This window comes from Vulpes lagopus, chromosome 5, assembly GCF_018345385.1.
Source record: "Vulpes lagopus strain Blue_001 chromosome 5, ASM1834538v1, whole genome shotgun sequence".
Lineage (NCBI taxonomy): Eukaryota > Metazoa > Chordata > Mammalia > Carnivora > Canidae > Vulpes > Vulpes lagopus.
Window position 1 is genome coordinate 3,590,559 of NC_054828.1, and position 20,227 is coordinate 3,610,785.

Below are 20,227 nucleotides of genomic sequence, written 5' to 3' on the forward strand. Positions count from 1 at the left end.
CACTCTGAGGTCCAGGGGTTTAAACGGTCGGGTTCCTTCATGGGGAGGAAGCCCCAGATGGTTCAACCAACCCCCACCCCACCACCCAGACAGAGCGGGCAGTCCCTGGGGTGGGGTGAGGGCCCCTCCCATAAATGAGGGCCCTCGCTTTCTCCTCTTGCACGTGGTTACTAGGCACCCAGGTTGGGGGCGCTCGGGCGGCGCTGGGGGACGGCTTTATGCATATCCATCACTGGGAGGGCCTGAGCCCTAACCTGGAAGCAGCATCCCTAATGTGGCCCCTGGGGCTGCCTGGGGAGGGGCCCCCACATGGTGGCCCGAAGATGTGCAACGTCCTAGGCCCTTCCTGAGCACCCCCACCCTGGCCTGCCCTGTGCTGGGGGGGTGGGGTGGGCTCAGCACCCATCATCACTGGGGGGGCACAAAAAAATGACCACACTGGGCATTCTTCTGCCCTGGAGGAGGATCTGTGGAGCTGACCTCAGGGCTGGACAGGCTGCACCCTCGTCCCTTCTGGAACATTCAGGCGGTTCTTGGCCGAGTATCTTGCCTGCCGCTGCCTGCAGCCCCTGTGGCGTGTCCCTGCTGCTCTGTCTGGGAGCATCCTTCCTGCACTGGGGTGGGAACCCAGCCCTTGCTCGTGTGGGTGGCTTGTGGGCACCCTTCATACTGGGGGGTGTGAAACCAGTCTGCTCAGTGGGGTGACTGGGGTCACCTTGCGGCATGTAGGGGTGACTGCTGGCCTCTCCACCACCAGGCTCCTTAGAGCAGTGGAGGTCAGTGCCAACGTTTGGGGGGGGCGCGACAGCCTCAGGCTTGACAGTGTCCCCCCACAGTAGCCCCTGGGGTCAGTCCCAGCACCTGCTCAGGTTCTGGCAGAGGCAGGGAGAGAGTTACTGCTTCTCTGGCCGCCCCTTTCTCACACCCCAGCCAGACGGTCCCCGAAGCCACTGCGATTTCTCACTTCATGCTCAGGGCTAAAGCAGTGTGACTCTTGGCAGGTCTCGAGAACACAGAAGAGTAGAAGTAGATTCTGTTTGAAAGGTGGTCGGGGGCAGCCCGGGTGGCTCAGTGGTTTAGCACCTGCCTTCAGCCCAGGGCGTGATCCTGGAGACCCAGGATCGAATCCCACGTCGGGCTCCCTGCATGGAGCCTGCTTCTCCCTCTGCCTGTGTCTCTGCCTCTCTCTCTCTGTGTCTCTCATGAATAAATAAATTTTTAAGAATCTAAAAAAAAAAAAAAAAAAAGCAGTGGTCGGTGAGGGCGGTGGCTCTGGTCGGTCTGGAAACCACAGGTGGTGACCGAGGAAGCTCCCGTGGGAGGAGTTGGGGATGGCTGACAAGGGCGACCTGTCCCCACAGTTCTGGCCGTCGACATCTTCGACACGTTCAACTTCACCGGCGCCAGGGTGCCGCGCTTTGAGGACATTCGTGACGAGTTCCCAAAGGAGCTGGAGTCCTCGGTGTTCTTCTCGGCTGACTTCTTCAAACCACCCGAGAGCAAAGGTGAAGCCCCGTAGGCCGCTCGGCTGCCCTCGGGAGGTGGGGGTCCCCCGGAGGTCCTACAATAGTAAGCAGAGCGGTTCTCAGTAGGAGAGCGTGTTCAGGGGAGGGGGGTGCATGTCGCATGCCTACCCTGAACGCAGGGCCCACTGTGGGCGTTGGCTGGCACCACACCCAAGTGGCGGTGGCGAGTCATTCTTGCAAGTCCTTGGCTGACTCATGACCTGACAAACAAGAGAGCGCTTAAATCGTGTGCGCTAGTCTTCCCCGACGTGCAAGGGAAAGCTGTCTCTACGTGTCTGTGACGTTTTAGAATCCCCCGTAAACAAGCTAGTTCTTTATTCCTGGGGTAGGACTATATTACCAAGTGGCTTAAACATTTGGAATTTTCTTAAAGCATAGTATTTTTCACAGATCCACTCCAGCTACTGAAAAATGTCTCAAAGTAACGGACGCTTGAAAACGTAAAATTATAAAAAAAAAAAAAAGAAAGAAAAGAAAACGTAAAATTCTCTAACGGACAATTTAAAGTTTGAAACATTTTTTCTTAAAAGATTTATTTCTTTATTCATGAGAGACAGACAGGGAGAGGCAGAGACACAGGCAGAGGGAGAAACAGGCTCTCTGCAGGGAGCCTGATGTGGGACTCGATCCTGGATCCTGGGATCATGACCTGAGCCGAAGGCAGGCGCTCCGCCGCTGAGCCACCCAGGCGTCCCTGAAACATTTTTTTTTTTTTTTTTTGGAAATTAGTTTTGTCGGTTCTGTGGCCTTATTATCCTTACTCTGATGTAGGATCCACCTGGACGCTGACCTCATCTTTCAAACTGTAACCTGGGGTCGGTGTGGGCTTCCAGCGTTCGGCAGGGTTTGTTCCTAGCTGTCGTCGGGAGAGGCAGGTGGTGCCTGCACACGTTGCTTCTTATCCTGACCTAGAAGCAGCCTCTTTCTCTGACGCTGTCAGTGTCTCTGCTTCTGAACTGACCACTGGGTCGCCCTCCATCTCCAAGCCTGTGGCATCAGGAGTGGACACCCAGGAGCCCAGTCTGCTTTAGAAGGTCCCATGAGAGAAGCTTCTGGCGGCTGCTGCCCTGCTGTCCTTGGTACAGCCGCTGGCCGACGTTCGGGCCCCCTCAGCCCCATACGTGGTGTTTCATTCAACTTGTTGGTTAGCCAGCACCATCGCCGCGTAGGGGACCCCACCAGTTCTTTTACTGATGAAAAGACTCAGGCCCCTGGCTTCTGTGACCTAACCCCCCTCCAATTTTCCCAAACACCTGACTCCTCACGTGGCAGGGGAGCAGAGGAAAAGCATTCAAGCTTCCAGCTGAAAATCAGAGCACGATCTGGGTAGATGAACTTACAGGAGGTAGAGGGGGTGCCTCTGGCCCCCTAGCCCCTCGGAATCCCACCACCTGCTGTGTCCCTCCTGGAGGACCTGCATCTCTTCCCCACGTATGGGACGGTGACCCAGAGCCCCGGGGCTTCACTCCGAGGGCTCGCCTCTGCCCGCCTCTCACCAACCCCCTTGGGCATGGCCAGGCCTATGCAGACACTGACCTTCCCACCTTGGCCCAAATCCTTCTTTGCCCTGACTGTCCCGTAAACGGGCTTTCATCCCAGCCCTGGACTCTGGCCCCTCTTCTCCCCATGACCTGGCATGCCCTTGGCCCAGATGGCATATGCATCTTGGCATATGCATCACCCAGTAAGGGGTGAGGTGCTCCTGGATGCCTTATCCACGGGGAGCCCTTGGGACCCACTTACTAGCTGGCAGTTCGTTGGGGATGCAGTGAAGCCAGTTGAGCCGTGGATGAAGCTAAGGCTTTGGACGTGGCCATTCACTGGGGCCCGGAGCAACACTGGGAAGGGGCAGGCTCTGGGCTGTGAGAGCTCCCGAGAGGCCACCGTGACCCGGGACACTGTCCAGTGTGCCCACTGCTCCCTCTAGTGCCATGTGATGCTGCCCGGAGGCCGCAGCTCTGCTGGAGGAGGAGGATGGAGCCTTGGCCAGCGGCTGCTGGGAGTCAAACGGTCTGTTGCTTCCAGAAGCAACCAGATGAGAGGCAGCAGGACCCGGGGGGCACTGAGTCAGCACCTCATTTGGCCCCCACTCTTTGGGACCGTCCAGGAGCCAAGTACCCATAAATGTCCTTGCTGGGTGGGGATAGTTGCTTCCGTCCAGGTCAGGTCTGAGCCCTGGGGGGCATCTGGCCCACAGGCGGAGGCCCGGGCAGGGTCGCCCCGGTGGAGGAGCACCTGGCCGTCTCACTAAGAAAAGCCTGCAGCTGCACTGCCTCCCCCCAGAGGAGGAGCTGGGGGTAGGCCAGTTAGGTGACTGGCATCCCAAAGCAGGTGGGCTGGGGGGCAATGCCCTGCAGCCGCCCCATCGAGGAGCCCCAGCTGCCCCCCCCCCCAGTTACCTTCCAGAAAGCCTCAGTGCAAACCTTGGAAACAGTGACCCCTGAGACACTTAGAGCCTCCTGCCCTGCCTAACCCCAAAACCAGGGCCGCTGACCAGCCTTTGGTGGTGTTGACCCGTCATCGACCCTGAGCAGGGCCAGGAGGACGTTGAAGGTGTGCGTGCCCATGTCAGAGGGGCCGACACCGGTTGGTCAGATGGCATTTTGCTGGGATCGGTTAGCTGTCCTGAGCTGGGCCTTTCAGTGTGCGGTGTCCCCCTGTGTGGTGGGGCGCGGGCAGAGAGGACAGCCGCCCCCACTGCACCTCCCAGCCCCCCGCAGGCTTGTCTCCCGGGCCCTGCCCCTCCCACGACCCGTGTCCCTCCCTGGAGCATGTGCTTGCCAACGCAGCTCAGCGCTGCATGGTCTGGATTCTCCCAGAGATGACTTGTGGACGATGTGCCACCAGGGGCATTTTGTCGGGTGTTGAGAATGCGGTGAGGGTGGCCAGACCCCCTCCTGTGACCACGCGTGGACACAGGGATGGGGGAAAGCCTCAGCCTCCCAGCACCCGTGGTTACGTGCCCAGTGGCAAGATGTCTTAAGCATCCACACCCCAGTGTGTGTACTTCGGGGGCTGCTCCTGGCCTCTTATGTCGCTAGAGCACGAACAGCTTCAAACACTCCCACGATTCACGTGGCATAAAAGCACGAGACGTAAACCCACAGGAGGGTCCCCTGTCCCTCTCACATGCTCCCGCTCCTGGGGCAGCCCACGTGGGCCCCCTGCCTGGGGTGATGGAATCAGCCTGTGGGCCTGTGAGCGCTGCTGCTTTTTCCTGAATCGTGGGGAGGTGCCCGGAACATGCTCCATCCTGAGCACGGCCGGGTGAGAGTTTGGCAACATCTGCTCCATCCCCGGTGTTGTGTGGGCACTGCCACCGTCGTCCCCAGAACTGGTCTGTCCCCACCAGACACCCGCCCCCAGTGGCCGGAAGCCCCTCTTCTGCCTCTGCGTTCCACGGTGCTCCCGTACATGGGGTCACGCGGGATTGAGCGTCTTCCACGGAGCACGGCGTGGTCGGGGCTCGTCCGAGTTGGGGCAGATGGTGGTGCTTCCTCCGTCTTTAAGGCCAGATCGTGTCCCACCGCGTGGACAGAGCGCGTCTGTCATCCGTCGGTCGGTTGACGGCCCGCTGGGGCCGTTGTGGGTCGCGCTGCTGGGAACGCGAGTGTGCAGATGTCTCCCGGAACCCCTGCCTCAGCGCGGGGCATGCACCCAGAAGGGTTGGGGCGTCCCGTGGGGGCTCGCTGCGTAGTCTCCCGAGGGAGCACCTGCCGTTTCCCGCAGAACCTCTGTGACTTCAGGAGGCACCTGCCGTAGGATGCAGGCTCCCACCCTCACGCCCCGCTTGCCTTGCAGAGAGCCCCACAGTGAGGCCGGCCGCTCGGAAGGCCGCACCGCAGACGGCGCCCCCGGGGCCTGGCGCCCACAGGGAGGCCCCATTCAGGAGGCAGAAGAGGCACCCCGACGAGCCCGGCCGCTTCGCCGTGGCCCTCGTCATCATCTACCGGACCCTGGGCCAACTCCTGCCCGAGCGCTATGACCCTGACCGCCGCAGCCTCCGGTAAGGCCTGTTTCTAGATAATTCCAGGGGGCTTTCCTAAGTCACATCCCCACCGCCCATGCGTCTGTATGAGGACTTCACACCGTGACCCTGGCCCCCGGATGCAGCCCCCTGCCCTGACAGCTCCCTTGGACAAGGATCTGGCCTTGGGCCCCACCTTCCCTGCTGTCGCTGCCAGGCTGCCCCCACCCTGCATGCGCCCTGTTCCGCCTCCACGGACGCTGTTGCCACCCGGGCCAGTGGTGTCATCCCGCACAGAGGGGCCGCCCCCACCCCATGCACCCCGGGCTGCCCCCCTAGCTGCCAGGTCCACACGGGCTGGAGAACGCTGCCCCGGGGATGGCGGGGCCCCAGCAGAGCTGGGCGCTCCCCGGGGCCTCCCTGCTCGGCCTTCCAGACCTTCTCCACACCCGTCCTTGGGCCTGTGGTCCTCAAGTTCACCCTTCTCGCGGCCGGCTGAGACTCGGCCATGAGCTCTATTTACTCCGGCCCTCCGATGGCTTCGAGGCTTTCTGCGGTTTGTGGATCACGCGCCGCGACACCTTGACGCACGTGCCTACTTTCTCTTCATTTTTACGTTTCCGAAGTCCGGAAACCTGGGGTGACCAGTCCCCTGCGCCCTCCCCGTTAGTGACAGAGCTGCCGCCACGGCCCGGGCCCTTCTCGGAAGCAGCACCTGCCCCGGGTGCTGCCGGCGTCCGCGCATGGGTTTAGACGAGTGCCCGCTAAGAGCATCCTTCCCTGCGTTCTCACCTCTCCACACCAGGCTGCCTAACCGGCCTGTCATTAACACGCCGGTGGTGAGCGCGGTGGTGTACAGCGAGGGGGCCCCACTCCCCAGCCCCTTGGAGAGGCCTGTCCTGGTGGAGCATGTCCTGCTGGAGACAGAGGAGCGCACCAAGCCTGTCTGCGTGTTCTGGAACCACTCTATCACGTAAGGGAAAGCCAGGAGGGAGTGATGGCACCCCCACGCCCACCCCTGGAGCTCTGCGTTTGGGCATGGGGTCTTTGCTGCAGCCCCCAGCACTCCAGTGTCTCATGGGGTGTTCGTTTGTGGTCTCTTGCGCCCCTTCTGGGCTCTCGTGGGGCAGGAGGCTCGTCCTGAGGGTGTCCAGGGCCCCTACACAGAGTTCCACAATAAACACGTACATATCTATGTACACACATATGCACACACACATACGGGCACTCAGAGGTCCCTGGAGAAGGTCGACATGGAGACAGGGCCGGGGATGCAGCAGCATTCCACCATCAGACGAAGTGGGGCTTTTCCTGTGCACACAGGACGCAGGACTCAGACACTGGCCCAGGGGCCCTTCCGTGGACAGTGTGTGTGTGTGTGTGGGGGGGTCTCTTTAACAAACGGGGGTCCTTGGCCTCTGCCACCTGCCCGTGAGGTCAGCCCAGTGGCTGCTGGGGCTGGTTTTGCCCCTCCGAGGCCCGGCCCGCACCACCCCTGCTTGAAGCTAGGATGGCGTCTTTTGCGTCTGAGAGTTTGTGCTCTCACATCGTGCTTCAAAATAGACCGAGGAGATGTCCACCAAGTGGGGTTCCAGCTGCACACCGTGCTGGGAGCTGGCACCCGGGGGAGTGTGCAGACGCCCGGCTGCAGGGGCTCCTGCTGGGAAGCAGGCTTGGCTGGGCAGAGATCTTGCAGTTCTTTTATTTTCCAAATTCTGGTTAATGAGCACGCAGCATTGTGTCTGGAGGATAATAGATACTCAGATTACAAAAGAGAGAAAGAAGGACCCACTTTCAGGCATGAGGGAAGCGTGAAGGTCTGTTTGGCATGCGCGAGGCACGGCTGTGTCTCACGGGCACCCGATTGGATCCCAGCAATTAGCTATTGCTCTAATTATCCTCTCTGTTCTCCTCGGTGCCTGTCCTCCCCAGATCTTAGAGCTCTTGGCAGACACGTATTAGCCTTCACACCCCATTTTACAGATGAGTAAACTGAGGATCAGAGAGCAGGTACTTGATTTTCTCAGAGCCCCGGAGGGCAGGGCTCTCTCCGAGCCTGAGCCACACCCGTGGCAGCTTGTCATTTGGGGCTCCCGTCAGGGAAAGGGGAGTGATAATTGGGCCCTGCTTCCAGGCAGTTGCCATAAAACCTTGTGCAACCTGAAGATGAAAGTGGAAAATGAACGTGAGATATTCTTTCTCAAAACACCTCGACTCCAAAGAGAGACTAAGTACAAAGCAGCCACTTTCACAACCGACGGATGTTTCTGACAAAAGGGGCGTGCGGTCGACCCGAGACGTCCCCGTTTAAGTTTTACTGCGAGATGACACATAAACAGTGAGCTTCAGAGGGTTGCCTGGGGCCACTCCCCGGCCACTAAAGGGGGGAAGGGCGTGCACACGGGTCCAAGGGCTCCTGTCCTCCTAGCGGGCAACAGACAGGGGCGCGTGTCTTAGGGACGCCACACAACCCCCCGGGTGGAAGGGGTCCTCTCACACCTGCCTTCTTTCTGCAGCATCGGGGGAGCAGGAGGGTGGTCGGCCAAGGGCTGCGAGCTGCTGTCCCGGAATCGGACCCACGTCGCCTGCCGGTGCAGCCACACGACCAGCTTTGCGGTGCTCATGGACGTCTCCAGGCGTGAGGTGGGCACGGTCCCGTGGGCAGCCCTGCCCTCCCGGGACAGTGTGTCCAGGGATGAGGCCCCTTTGGAGAGTCGGCCTGGCCCCCAAACCTGCCCCCTCAACAAACCGAATCCGCGGTTGCAAGCTGTGTTCGGGGGGCTTGGCCACAATCTGCCAGGATCACAACCCCTTTTCAGAGAGGCTGGGTTATAAATGAAAACGCCACGGCGGCGAGACCCTGAGCCTCAGACAGAAAAGAAAGCCCCGGAATATGCACCTCACTTCAAAGCAGGATTCCCGTGCTGTGTCTACCCCACTTTAAATTTTAAGGGGCAGCAGAGCCGGCTGGCCAGAACAAAGGGAGTGTCGCCTGTTAGTGCCACACACACTGGCCCAGAGACACAAAAGGGGGGGCTCGGTTAGGAGCCACCGAGGCTGCCGGCTAATGTTTAACCTCTGGCTTCTTCTCCCCGCCCCCCGGGCCTGGGAACCCGAGCTGGCCCCTGTGAGCCCGCGGGGGGCAGGGTGAATAGGGCAGTGGGCCCCCCGCAAGGGCAGTCTGGGTATGGACATGTGCTGACGCTGGTGTCTGGCACCCAGAACAGAGGCCGATAGGCCTCACCTGTCAACCTGTTTTTTCAGGCCTGGGATGTGTCCTGGGAGGCCAGGCCATTGTCCCTCCCAGAGCCTCTCTGGTGTGCCGGTTTCTGTAACATTGCTGGGAGGGTGACACCCTGAGTTGCTGATGGCAGCCAGGGTGACAAGAGGAAAGGGTTTGCCCCTGGGCCTTGCCCTGACCGCAGAGCTCCCGGGGGCAGGTGGCACTTCTGAGCCAGTAGCACCAGGTCCTGACCTGGAGGGGGGTAGTTATTAGTGGCCTCGGTCCACGTAGGGGCAGGATTGGGGTCCTCCCCTACCCAGCGAGCTGGGCAGGCCATGAGCAACTCTCAGGGAGAGAAAGCTGGAACTCAGGGAGAAGAAATCAAACTAGAATAGGATTCGCTGCTCCCTGCCCCGGTGCCTCCAAGCCAGAGCTCCCAGGGGCAGGTGCAGCTCCAGGGCCCCCCAAGTGTGGAAGGAAAAAACCCCAAGCCCTCGGCCTCCCCGTCCCAGCCCCCTCCTGGCTCCCAGCCTTTCCCTGGGGAGCCCGGCTCACAGTCCTACGTGAGTCATGAGCTCAGAACAACGCTTTCTGGGAGTCGCCGGAGAACCGATGCTGGTTGTTCCCTAAGTTCTGCGGGGTCCTGGGTCCTGTTTTGCAGAAGGAGACAGTAGGACCCCTGTGCAGCTGTCAGAGTCTTTTTGAAGTCCCTGTCGGATCAGGATTTGGGGCAGGCAGGCCCAGCATCTCCTTGGTAGTAGCATTCACGTGTGAGGTTTTATAGAATTTTTTTAATGGCAGCAGTAGGCACAGAACACAAATTCTCCACCTTGGCCACGTGTCCGCAGCCGGGCTGTTCGCAGTGCGGGGCAGCCACCACCGCCACCTCTCTCCAGGACATTTTTTTTTTTATCCCCCCCAACAACTCATTTGGTTTTTGTGGTTGGTTTTGGGCAGCCTGAGAGCCGTGTCACGGTCACATTGGCTCCTGCCCTAATAAGCTCGATGTCCCTGTGCCTTCACTGTGCAAAAAGCTCCGTGCCACTGAGGCCCTTACGCCCTCCTGCCTTGCCCTCCCGCCGCCCGCAGCACGGAGAGGTCCTGCCCCTGAAGATCGTCACCTACGCTGCCGTGTCGCTGTCGCTGGCCGCCCTGCTGGTGGCCTTCGTCCTCCTCGCGCTACTGCGGACGCTGCGCTCCAACCTGCACAGCATCCACAAGAACCTCATCGGGGCACTCTTCTTCTCGCAGCTGGTCTTCGTGATCGGGATCACCCAGACGGGAAACCCGGTGAGGCCCCCTGCCGCCCCTTCCCCAGGGTGTGCGTGCAGCCCCGCAGACCTTTTTCCTGGGCGGAGGCAGCGGTGCCTCAGGTTTCACACGTAACCTTCCAAGGGCACGAGTGGGGGTGACATGGTGGAGATGCTAACGGAGTAGGCCGGCCTTGAGCGGGGAGAGGGTGAGAGGCTGGCGGGGCTGCTGTGGGATACGGGTGCTCTGCGTCCCTGACAGGTCTTGGGGAAGGAGGGAGGGGCGGGCTGATGGCCACGGCGAGGTCCTCAGGGAGCGGGTGGGGACTGCCCTTTGGAAGTGAGGTGGTGGTGCAGCCGTGAGATGGGGAAGAACGGGGACACAGGGAAGCTGGGAGGTCTGTGGCTTTGGCAGCGCCTGGCTGGGGACCGGGAGATTTCCCGTTATTACGAAGGGGATTTGCAAAACAGTAAGGGCACAGCACGCTGATGGAGGGCGTGGGGGCATGGGCGGGGGGGCGGGCAAGCCGTGCGCCCCAGGCCGTATGCACACGCTTGGGCTCACTGAGTCCCCCCGGAGCCCTGGAGGGGGGAGCGTCCCTTCTCACAGGTGAGGCGCCCAGGACCAGCGAGATTGAGGGACTGCCCAAGGCACACGGTTCTGTGTGTGCCCCCTTGTGTGTCCATCACAAAATGGGCACCCCAGTCCCCCAGGGAGCTGCGAGACCAGCTGCCCAGCACACATGCATACGTAGGGACTCCCGGAAGTCCGGAGGTCACTCTCACCTAATCCTCGTCTCTCCCGAGGTGAGCGACAGGCTCTTGGTGGGCCTTTCCGGCGCTGCCACCGCGTGCTGTTGACATAGCTGTCGTTTTTCCCTTCCTCATGCAGCAAGGACCTTCTGATGGTCACTGTGCTACCCCCACCAATGACCCAGATCCAGGAGGCCTTCCCGTCCCTGCCTGTGGAGCCCCCACTCCTGGTGCAGACACGCATGGTGGTTCATGAGTGTCACGTGCCAGAGTGGTGCCAGGGTGGCAGGGGGTGCGAGCTGTGCCTGGTCAGGGAAGGACCGACCTTCCAGTGGGAGGGGTCCAGCATGAGTCGGGACAGGTTGGGGAATCCGGTCACCCAGAGCCCGGGGGGCCCCGCCTGGCAGCGTTGTACCAAGGAGAACCATGAGCGGGCCTGCATGTTGGGAAGATGACGAGGTCAGAAGGGCGGCCAGGGTGGCATCTTCCTAGGTCTGCAGGGTGGAGGGGAGGCCTGGAACCAAAGCTGGGACGGCGGGCATGAGAAGGACAGGAGTCGGCGCCAGGTGGGCATGGGAGGGTGCCTCAGGGCTCCAGAAAGGGGGCGCATAGGTGAAGACGCCTCTGAGTGAGATGAAAGCCGGGACGGGTGACTGGCCAAGCCGGAGAGGAAGTGGCATAAAACGACAAAGAGGGAATGTTCTGGCTAGGTGCTCAGGGCGCCTGGCACACTTGAGCTCCTCCTCCTCGGGTGTTGCAGGCAGCGGGAGCCCCTCCGGACCCTCTGGTGTGGCCAGACTCCTCAGGAGGAGGGCGGTAGGCAGAGGCGAGGGGACACAGGCAGACACCTTGAGAGCCAGCCTTGGGTGCTTCTGAGCCGGGACCGGCCTGGCAGAGGATGGACCCCCAAGGGCAGACCTCCTCCTCGCCGCCCTCGGGGTGCTCTCTGCGGCGCGGGCCCGGGAGGGGGGGCGGAAGGGGGCCTTCCCCCCATGTGGTGCCGGGCGGGTGCGCTTCTCCCCGCGTGTCCTCAGCACATCAGACAGGTGAAGGCGCCCGGTGGGAAGCCGCATGACTCGTCTCAAAGGCCTTCAAGGGTGTCCTTGAGTGGTCCCAGCAGGGGACCACAGAGTCCACAGCGTGCCACCCCTTGCCGCTAAATCTCCAGCGTGGCACTGACTCTGCCCCTGCTGCCGAGCTCCAAGGGAAGGAATGCTGGCCGCGTGGGATTCTAGGGACTTGGCACCTTGCCTGGGTTTTCTGGGTTTTCTGTGAACCCACAGTCCTATCTGTGGGGCAGGTTTTTCATCTCCGAGATCACTGGCAGGTTGAAATGACTTATTATGCATTAGCATTTTGCGTTTGTTTTGTTTTTGGAAAAGGTAGTACGTGTCATGCAAAAGTCTGTGCATGTGCAGCCCCATTAAATTTTTTTAAAGATTTATTTATTTATTCATTAGAGATACACAGAGAGAGAGAGACAGAGAGAGAGAGGCAGAGACACAGGCAGAGGGAGAAGCAGGCTCCATGCAGGGAGCCCAATGCGGGACTCGATCCCGGGTCTCCAGGATCAGGCCCTGGGCCGAAGGCGGCGCTAAACCGCTGACCCGCCCAGGGATCCCCCCGTTAAATTTTAAAGTGTATCTCTAACACTTCTTTTTTTTCAAAAGTGGTTTTGTGGGTTTACTTTTCACATGACTGAAGGCAGCAAGCTGGCCAGCCTCCTTGTTCTCCCCTGTCCCAAGGCCACCGTGCTTTGCATGCGGGGCCCCTGGGGATGTCTGCTGTGGGGCTTCCCCACCCCAGGCTCACCCTTCGCATCCCCATCGGTAAGGGCAGCCCCCCGCCTCCCGACTCCGCCGAGGCCGAGGCAGAAGGCAGTTGTCCAGGCATCACGTGAGACGCTGTCCTTTCTTCCACTTGAGTTCCTGGTTCGCACTGTGCTGGCCAGGTGCTCCCGCATCTCTGGGCCCCGTTTCTGGGGAGAACCAGGCCTGTGCAGGTTGACATGGCAGCAGGTGGCTCCGCTCCCCCCAGGGTTCACTGGCCTGGCACCTGAGCAGAGCAGCCCCCAGTGTGGGTCAGGGTGGCGGCCCTGTTTCCTGCACGCCTGTGTCCGTTGGATGGGGTGGGGGTATCTCCTTGGCAGGGACACTGACACCCTGGGACATTGCGCTGATGCTAAGGCAGCCGGGATTGCATAGACCCTCTCAGGAATGGGGCGGGACTACGGGTGTGGCCCGAGGGAGGGACAGGTGTGGGGTGGGGCCTAGGGAGGGGTGGGACCAGGAGGAGCAGGGGTTGGCTGTGCTCTGGGGAGGGGCGGGGCCTACTTATGGGTGTGACCAGGAGGGTGGGACTTGGATGTAGGGGTAGTTAGGAGTGGGGGTGCAGGGCAGGAGGGGCAGGGCCTAGATGTGGGTGTGACCATGAGGGGTGGGACCTGGATGTGGGGGCCAGGAGTGGCAGGTGCTGGCCAGGGTGTGGGGGGTCAGCAGGGCAGGGCTGGGGCTTTCTCTTCCCTCCCGTCTCAGTGCCCCCCTTTCCCCAGCGCCTGCCCAGCGTTTTGGGACCTTGGAGGTGCCCCTGCTCACACCTCCCGCTGGGCAGCCTGGGGAGCCCTGGCCAGTGTGGCCCCTGCCAGGAGGCCCACGTGAGGCCGCCCTGGACCAAGGCCCGGAGCTCTGGGAGGTCTGGCCTTCGGCTCCTCACGCTGGAGTCACACTGATGGCCTCAGGCTGGACTCCATGGGGCCACACAGTGTCCCCAGCCTCTCGCGGTCGCTGCCTTCCTCCCTTTCCCGGGGACACGGGGCTGGCCCTCCAAGGCCTGGAGAGGGTGGGACGCTGGCCCTCGGCTGCCCCGTGGCAGCTGGGTTTCCCTCCAGGCACCTGGGCAGTGGCGGCAGGTGCGGCCGTGGCACTGAGGACAGAGCAGATGCTCCCGCCCCTGTCTTCTCCGCAGGAGGTGCGGGGCTCTGTTAGGTCCTCGCAGGTTGGATGGGGGGGGGGGGGAAGCAGGAGGCGTCGCCGTCCCTCTGGCCACACCTGCTAGACCCCGGAGACCACACCAGGGTCCAGGGGTGGGTGGATGGCAGGACCACAGCCTGGGGCTCGCCACCTGAGCCGCTGCCTCCTCCGCTATTTCCTTCACCTTCGAATGCCTGCAGCTAAGGATTCGGAACCATGACCCGGAAATACAAGTTTCCAGCTTCTAATGGAAACACTAGCGGCTCTGCCTACACCTCCCCCCAGCCCCTCCCAGCTGCGCTCTCCCCGGGCGCGGGTCCGGGTTGGGGAGGGTCCCTGGGGAGGACCACGCTGGTCCACACCGGGAGCCTGAGACGTGTGACTCAGTGCCCAGCCATTCTTGGGTGAATCCCACAGAAAAACCCGGCTCACGGGGTTCCCCTTCTCAGACCCACGTAGCCTCAGGTTTGCAGAGCGGTGGGATTTGGTCCCTTCCGTCCGCACCCTGCGGCCGTTTGTCCGGTGCCCCGCGGCGGTGTGGGCTCAGCCAGCGCTGAGCGAGCCTCCCCCTCACAGTTCCTGTGCACGGTGATCGCCATCGGCCTGCACTACGTCTACATGAGCACCTTTGCCTGGACCTTCGTGGAGAGCCTGCACGTGTACCGCATGCTGACCGAGGTGCGCAACATCGACGCCGGCCCCATGAGGTTCTACTATGTCGTGGGCTGGGGCATCCCAGCCATCATCACAGGTGAGGACGCCACCCCCCCTGGGGTGGCCTGGACAGAGCCGACCCCCGCCTGGGGAATCCGCATGATGGGGCCCAATGAGAGCCCACGACAGGGGGACCCGCACCCCCGGGCCCAGGCGGACATGCTCTCCGGCCTCCTCTGTCCCTGGCACCCGGCGTGACTGGCCCAGCAGAGGCAGCCCGCCCCGGCACTTGTGTCTGTTCACACGAGTGTGATCATTCAGTGCCCGCTGGGGAGATGCATCCCCTGAGAGCCGGGGGTGGGTTCTGTCTGTGGCACTTGACGCCAACCCTCAGAGTCTGCCCACCATGTGGATTGATGGGGGGGGAGGGGCGTGTGCACGATCATGTGGTGTGTGCGTGTGTTCTGTGCGTGTGGTTGTGGTCTGTGTGTAGTGAGTGTGTGTACCTGCTGTGTAGTGTGTGGTCTGTGTATCCTGTATGTGGCATGTGTGGGGGTGGAGGGGGTTGGTGTGTGCTCTGTGTGTAGTGTGCACGGGTGTATGTGGTGTACGTCCTGTATATAGCGAGTGTGCTTTGTATGTGGAGTATGTGGTGTGTGCGTGGTTTGTAGCATGTGAGGGTGGGGGTTGCTGTGTGGTCCGGACATGCTGTGCGTGGTCCGTATGCAGTGTGTCCGGTCCCCGTGGTCCGCGTGTGGAGTGTGCGTGGGGCTGGGAAGGCCCGCCCGTGGCCTCTCCCGAGGCGAGGCCCTCACCCCCCACCCTGTCGTCCAGGATTGGCAGTGGGCCTGGACCCCCAGGGCTACGGAAACCCGGACTTCTGCTGGCTGTCCCTTCGGGACACCTTGATCTGGAGCTTCGTCGGGCCCGTTGGAACGGTTATCATTGTGAGTCTGGGAGCAGTGCCCACGATTCCGGGGATGTGGGAAGCCGGGTGCGTGGGCTGGACGGGGCCTGGGAGCCGGCGGGGTCCCTGGCTCCCCAGAACTCCCGATCTGTGGTGCTGAGGCCTCACCCCGAGACCTGCACGTCTGGCTCCAGGTCTGCACCTCGGCCCTGCGAGGCGTCTGCGTCCTGGGGAGCCGCCCGGCGGGCAGGCGGGGCGTGCGGGGCCCTCTCCTTCCAGCCACACTGCCAGTCGCAGACAAAGACCCTTGGAAGCGTTTGGCCTTCAAAGGTCTGCTGTGGCGGTACTGAGGAGCTGCCCCGACGTGGCTTTTAAAACTGTTTTTCAGGTCAACACAGTCATTTTCGTCCTGTCTGCGAAGGTCTCCTGCCAAAGAAAGCACCACTATTATGAAAGGAAGGGAGTCGTGTAAGTTGGTGCCCACGCTGACCGGCGGTGGTGGGAGCCCAGTGTGGGTTTGCACGCCCAGCAGAGCCACCTGCAAGTGCCCGTCTCCTCGCAGCCAGGCCCTTGGCTGCCCCCCAGCTCGGCCCCTGGGGTGATGACACCCGTGGACAGGTCGGCAGGCCGCAGTGGGGAGAAGCCAGGAGTGCCAGGGCACGGTGTGCGGGGGAAGGAGGGGGCCGGCCACGCAGGGCCTCGGGGCATCTCGGCTGTGGGACCCGCAGGGGGGGCTCTGGCCCCCAGAGACGTTAGGGGGTAGGGTCTGCAGCATTCGGTGTAGATTTGCCAAAGGGAGCAGGCTTGGTTGAGCTCTGTCCTCCTCACCTGCCGGGTGTTAACAGATGGGGACAGAACAGGCTGGGGCGGTGACAGCCGGGCGTGGGGAGGAGCTGGGGTCCCCTGAAGCCATGCTGTGGAGTCAGGCAGGGCCTGCAGGGTGGGGGTCGGGGGTGCTGGAACTTTCCCGGTTGCTGGTGATGCCACAGGCCTGGAGAATCGTCTAGGTGCTTCGGAAAGGTTTGGGGAAGGAAGGGAGGGGTGGATACATGGGCGGGCAGGTGTGGGGGGGCGGGCACCCAGAGTCTCTGGCGCCCCTGGCAGCTCCCTGCTGCGGACCGCCTTCCTCCTGCTGCTGCTCGTCGCCGCCACCTGGCTGCTGGGGCTGCTGGCCGTGAACAGCGACGCGCTGGCCTTCCACTACCTCTTTGCCGTCTGCAGCTGCTTACAGGTGGGCAGCTGGCCCCGTGACCTGGCAGCCACTGTTTGGGCCAGCCTCGGGAGGTCACGGGTCATCGTGCCACCTGCTGTCTGAAAGGTCCCGGGAGGGTCCCCGGGGGGCCCCAGTGTGATGCCCCACAGCTCATGGTCCTACCCCCAGTGAGCACGGCTCCGCCTGGGGCCTTCCCAGGCACCCCCGGGACCCCAACCCTGGCTCAGCCAATGCAGGGGCTCCTCCTCCCTCCGCAGGTCAGAGGGCATCCCTGTTGTGTCCGCAGGGAGAGTGCTGGCCATTTGCCATTCACACCACCAGCTTCCCAGCGTGTGATAGAACGTTGGGGACCAGGTGGCCTGAGGGCTGTGGCCTGGGATGGGGCCCCGCTGGCCCCCGGCACCCTGGCTGCCCTGCCCGTGCCCTCCCCTGAGCCAGCAGAAGCCTCGGGGGGTGGGGCCTAACATGGGCCCCAGTGGCGGGGCTGGCTCTGGGCACTGAGCCGTGGGGCATCCACAGCCACGGGACCCTGGCTGCTGCCTGGGCCCGGTCCCTGCACTGAGTAGTGCCCCTACCCCCAGGGTCTCTTCGTCCTCCTGTTCCACTGCGTGCTCAACAGGGAGGTCCGCAAGCACCTGAAGGGGGCACTTGCCGGGAAGAAGCTGCACCCGGACGACTCGGCCACTACGAGGGCCACCCTGCTGACCGTAGGCGCTGCCCAGGGACCCCATGTTGGGGGGGGTGTGAGTTTCTAGGCCAAGCATTAGAGCAGCTGCATGGCCTCCGTGTCCCCCACAAAGGGGCATCGAGCCAGATGCCATTCCCGACGTCCTGGGAAGAGAGCAGAGTTCAGGACTCGGGGTCTGCCATCGTCACGGCCCCATCTCCCACAGTCTCTGGGGACAGGGCAGCCGCAGGCTAGGACCCCACACCCGCCACTGCGGCCATGAAGGAAGCTGCAGGGGGGCTGGGGAGGTGCTCTCCACTAGGGGTGCCATCGGGGTGCTGGGCCCGGGGCTTGCAGTGGGGACAGAGCCGTCCTCTGCACCAGGTGGCCTCTGCTCTGCCTGTAACCGTGCCCCCCCCTCCCCAGCGCTCCCTCAACTGCAATCACAGCTATAGCGAGGAGCCCAACATGTTCCGCACGGCCCTGGGCGAATCTACTGCCTCGCTGGACAGCACCATCAGGTCAGGCCCCAGCGGGCGCCCTAGGATGTCCCCGGGTAGGGGAGGCCCAGCCCTCAGGGCGAATGCTGGCTGCCCGGCCAGCTGGGAAGGCCCCGCTCTTCTAGGTGGCATGTGGTTCCCCACGCATTCCCGGGGTCTTTCTCGGCAGCGAACCTTCCAGAGCTTCATGGGGCCATCTTGGCACCTGCAAAAGGTGCCCGGGGAGGCTGGGTGACCATGTCACACCACCCCGAGTGATGGTGCTGAGCCCACCCTCCTTCCCTCTGCAGGGACGAAGGGGCCCAGAAGCTCAGCGTGTCCTCCGGGCCAGCACGGGGGGGCCATGGGGAGCCGGATTCGTCCTTTGTCCCCAGGAGTACCAAGAGGCATCACGGTACATGTCCCCTGGAAGGCGGTCCCCCAGCAACCTGGGCGTCTCCCTCCTGGGGGCTACGCTGCCAGCTTCTTGTTGGCTCCTATCTGGCCCGGTCAGTGGCTCCCGGTCACTGGACGTTCAGCCTCGGGGGAGTCTGCAGCTGCATCCCATTCAGGGGGTCAGCGGGGAAGCGACAGCTCCCCGGGGCCCGGGCCCAGCCCGCCACCCTCCGCCCTTGGCCAGAGCCCGTGTCCTCCTGTCCACCCTGCAGGCCACGACTCCGACTCAGATAGCGAGCTGTCCCTGGATGAGCAGAGCAGCTCGTACGCCTCCTCCCACTCGTCAGACAGCGAGGACGATGGGGTGGAGGCTGAGGACAAATGGGACTCGGCTCAGGGCCCCGTCCACAGCACCCCCAAAGGTGAGCAGGTGGGAGGTGCTGGCAGGGGGATGGCCCTGTGCGCAACATCTACAAGCAGAGGCGGGAGCGCCTTGGGGCCTCTCTGGGGACCCTCACTGCAAGGGCCCCCTCACAAAGCTGGGCCCGACTGCTGCCGGGGGAGCTAGCATCGAGGCTCCGGGGTGTCGGGGTGCAATGGGGGGGATCGTCGCCAGGGCCCTTGCTGCCAGGAGCCACTCTCTCTGAGCGGGTTCCCCACCTGGAGGGTGGCACTCTGTCAGGCCTGCAGCTCTGGGAGCGGGGGGTCAGGGCCACGCAGGGGCGGCTCCCCGCAGAGGGAACCAGGGTACCTCTTCGGGGGTGCGGCTCCAAGCTGTGCACAGAGCCTCCCTGCTTGTTGATGGCCGCCCTTGTGCCTCAGTGGACGCCACAGCCAACCACGTCCCGGCCGGCTGGCCCGACGAGAGCCTGGCGGGGAGTGACAGCGAGGAGCCTGGAGACCAGCCGCGCCTGAAGGTGGAGACGAAGGTCAGCGTGGAGCTACACCTGGATGAGCAAGGCAATCACTGCGGCGAGCGCCCCCCGGACCAGGGGAGCAGCGGCCCACCCAGGCCTCCGGGGGTGCTCCCCAGCCAGCCGCCTGAGCAGAGGAAAGGTGCTGTGGGAGTGGTGGGGGCCGCGTGTCCCAGGAAGCCTCTGGGGGGGGCGGCACAGTGGGGTCGAGGTGGGATACATGTGGGGGCAGGACAGGGTGAGGTGTGTTAGGGGGGCAGGATCGAGGCAGGATGCATGTGGGGGCAGGATGAGGTGCCTGCGGGTTAGGGGGTGGGGTCGAGGTGGGGTGCAGGTGGGGTGGGGGTGGGGTCGAGGCAGGATGCATGTGGGGGCAAGACTAGGTGCTGGGCAGGTTAGGGGGTGGGGTCAAGGCGGGATGCAGGTGGGGTGGGGGTGGGGTTGAGGTGGGGTGCAGGTGGGGGCAGGATGGGGTGCCAGTGGGTTACGGGCTGGGGTCAAGGCCTCATGCAGGTGGGGTGAGTGGGGTTCAGTCGGAGCAGGTGCAGGTGGGTCAGGATCCCGATCCGTCTGGGTCCTGGGGACGTGTTTGGGGTGGGGCCCCACACAGGGGTGACCATTGGTCCTGCCCCTTGGTGCTGAGACCCAAGGAGGGAAGAGCGGGGGCTGAGGGGTGCCCCGGTGGGCCCCAGGGGTCTGCCTCCCCGAGTGCCCGCCTCGGGCAGCGTCAGCCTGAACATGGCTCTTGTCCCCACTTGCAGGCATCTTGAAAAACAAAGCCACCTACCCGCCGCCACTGACTGAGAAGACGCTCAAGTCCCGGCTCCGGGAGAAGCTGGCTGAGTGCGAGCAGAGCCCCGCGTCGTCACGCTCATCCTCCCTGGGCTCGAGCGACGGGGCCCGCGCCCCCGATGGCACCATCACCGTCAAGAGCCCGCGCCGGGAGCCGGGCCGCGAGCACCTCAACGGGGTGGCCATGAACGTGCGGGCAGGCAGTGCCCAGGCCGCCGGCTCCGACTCCGAGTGAGTAGCCTCGGCCTCGGCTGCAGGGCAGCAGGAGCGGCCCCCAGCCAGCTCCTCCGGGGTCCCGTCCTGGGACAGGCGTCCAGCCCAGGGGCGGTGGTCAGGGGCGGGGGGGCCGCACCGGGGGCCGCGGGGGGCTTCAGGAGGAGGAGGCGGCCAGACAGCCCGCAGACCTCCGACGGGGGGTGTGAGGGCTACACTGGCCGAAGCCCGAAGTCCTGCCCAGCCCTGAAGCCCTAGGACTTAAGACCGTGTGGACTAAGCACTTTGTAAGGACCTCGGTCCA

At 63.1% G+C, this 20,227-nt stretch overlaps 1 protein-coding gene across 1 annotated transcript in view; it reads left to right on the forward strand.

Moving 5' to 3' along the window:
- Nucleotides 1-20,227, forward strand: part of CELSR1 (cadherin EGF LAG seven-pass G-type receptor 1) — a 134,153-nt gene that overhangs the window by 111,677 nt on the left and 2,249 nt on the right. Inside the window, exons 20-34 of the mRNA XM_041754704.1 lie at nt 1,362-1,505; nt 5,328-5,532; nt 6,299-6,466; nt 8,010-8,136; nt 9,806-10,006; nt 14,265-14,439; nt 15,177-15,289; nt 15,638-15,717; nt 16,354-16,480; nt 17,044-17,169; nt 17,556-17,650; nt 17,920-18,023; nt 18,277-18,426; nt 18,827-19,060; nt 19,680-19,941. Coding sequence (XP_041610638.1) covers nt 1,362-1,505; nt 5,328-5,532; nt 6,299-6,466; nt 8,010-8,136; nt 9,806-10,006; nt 14,265-14,439; nt 15,177-15,289; nt 15,638-15,717; nt 16,354-16,480; nt 17,044-17,169; nt 17,556-17,650; nt 17,920-18,023; nt 18,277-18,426; nt 18,827-19,060; nt 19,680-19,941 — 2,311 coding nt within the window. The remainder of the gene's footprint in view (nt 1-1,361; nt 1,506-5,327; nt 5,533-6,298; nt 6,467-8,009; nt 8,137-9,805; nt 10,007-14,264; nt 14,440-15,176; nt 15,290-15,637; nt 15,718-16,353; nt 16,481-17,043; nt 17,170-17,555; nt 17,651-17,919; nt 18,024-18,276; nt 18,427-18,826; nt 19,061-19,679; nt 19,942-20,227) is intronic.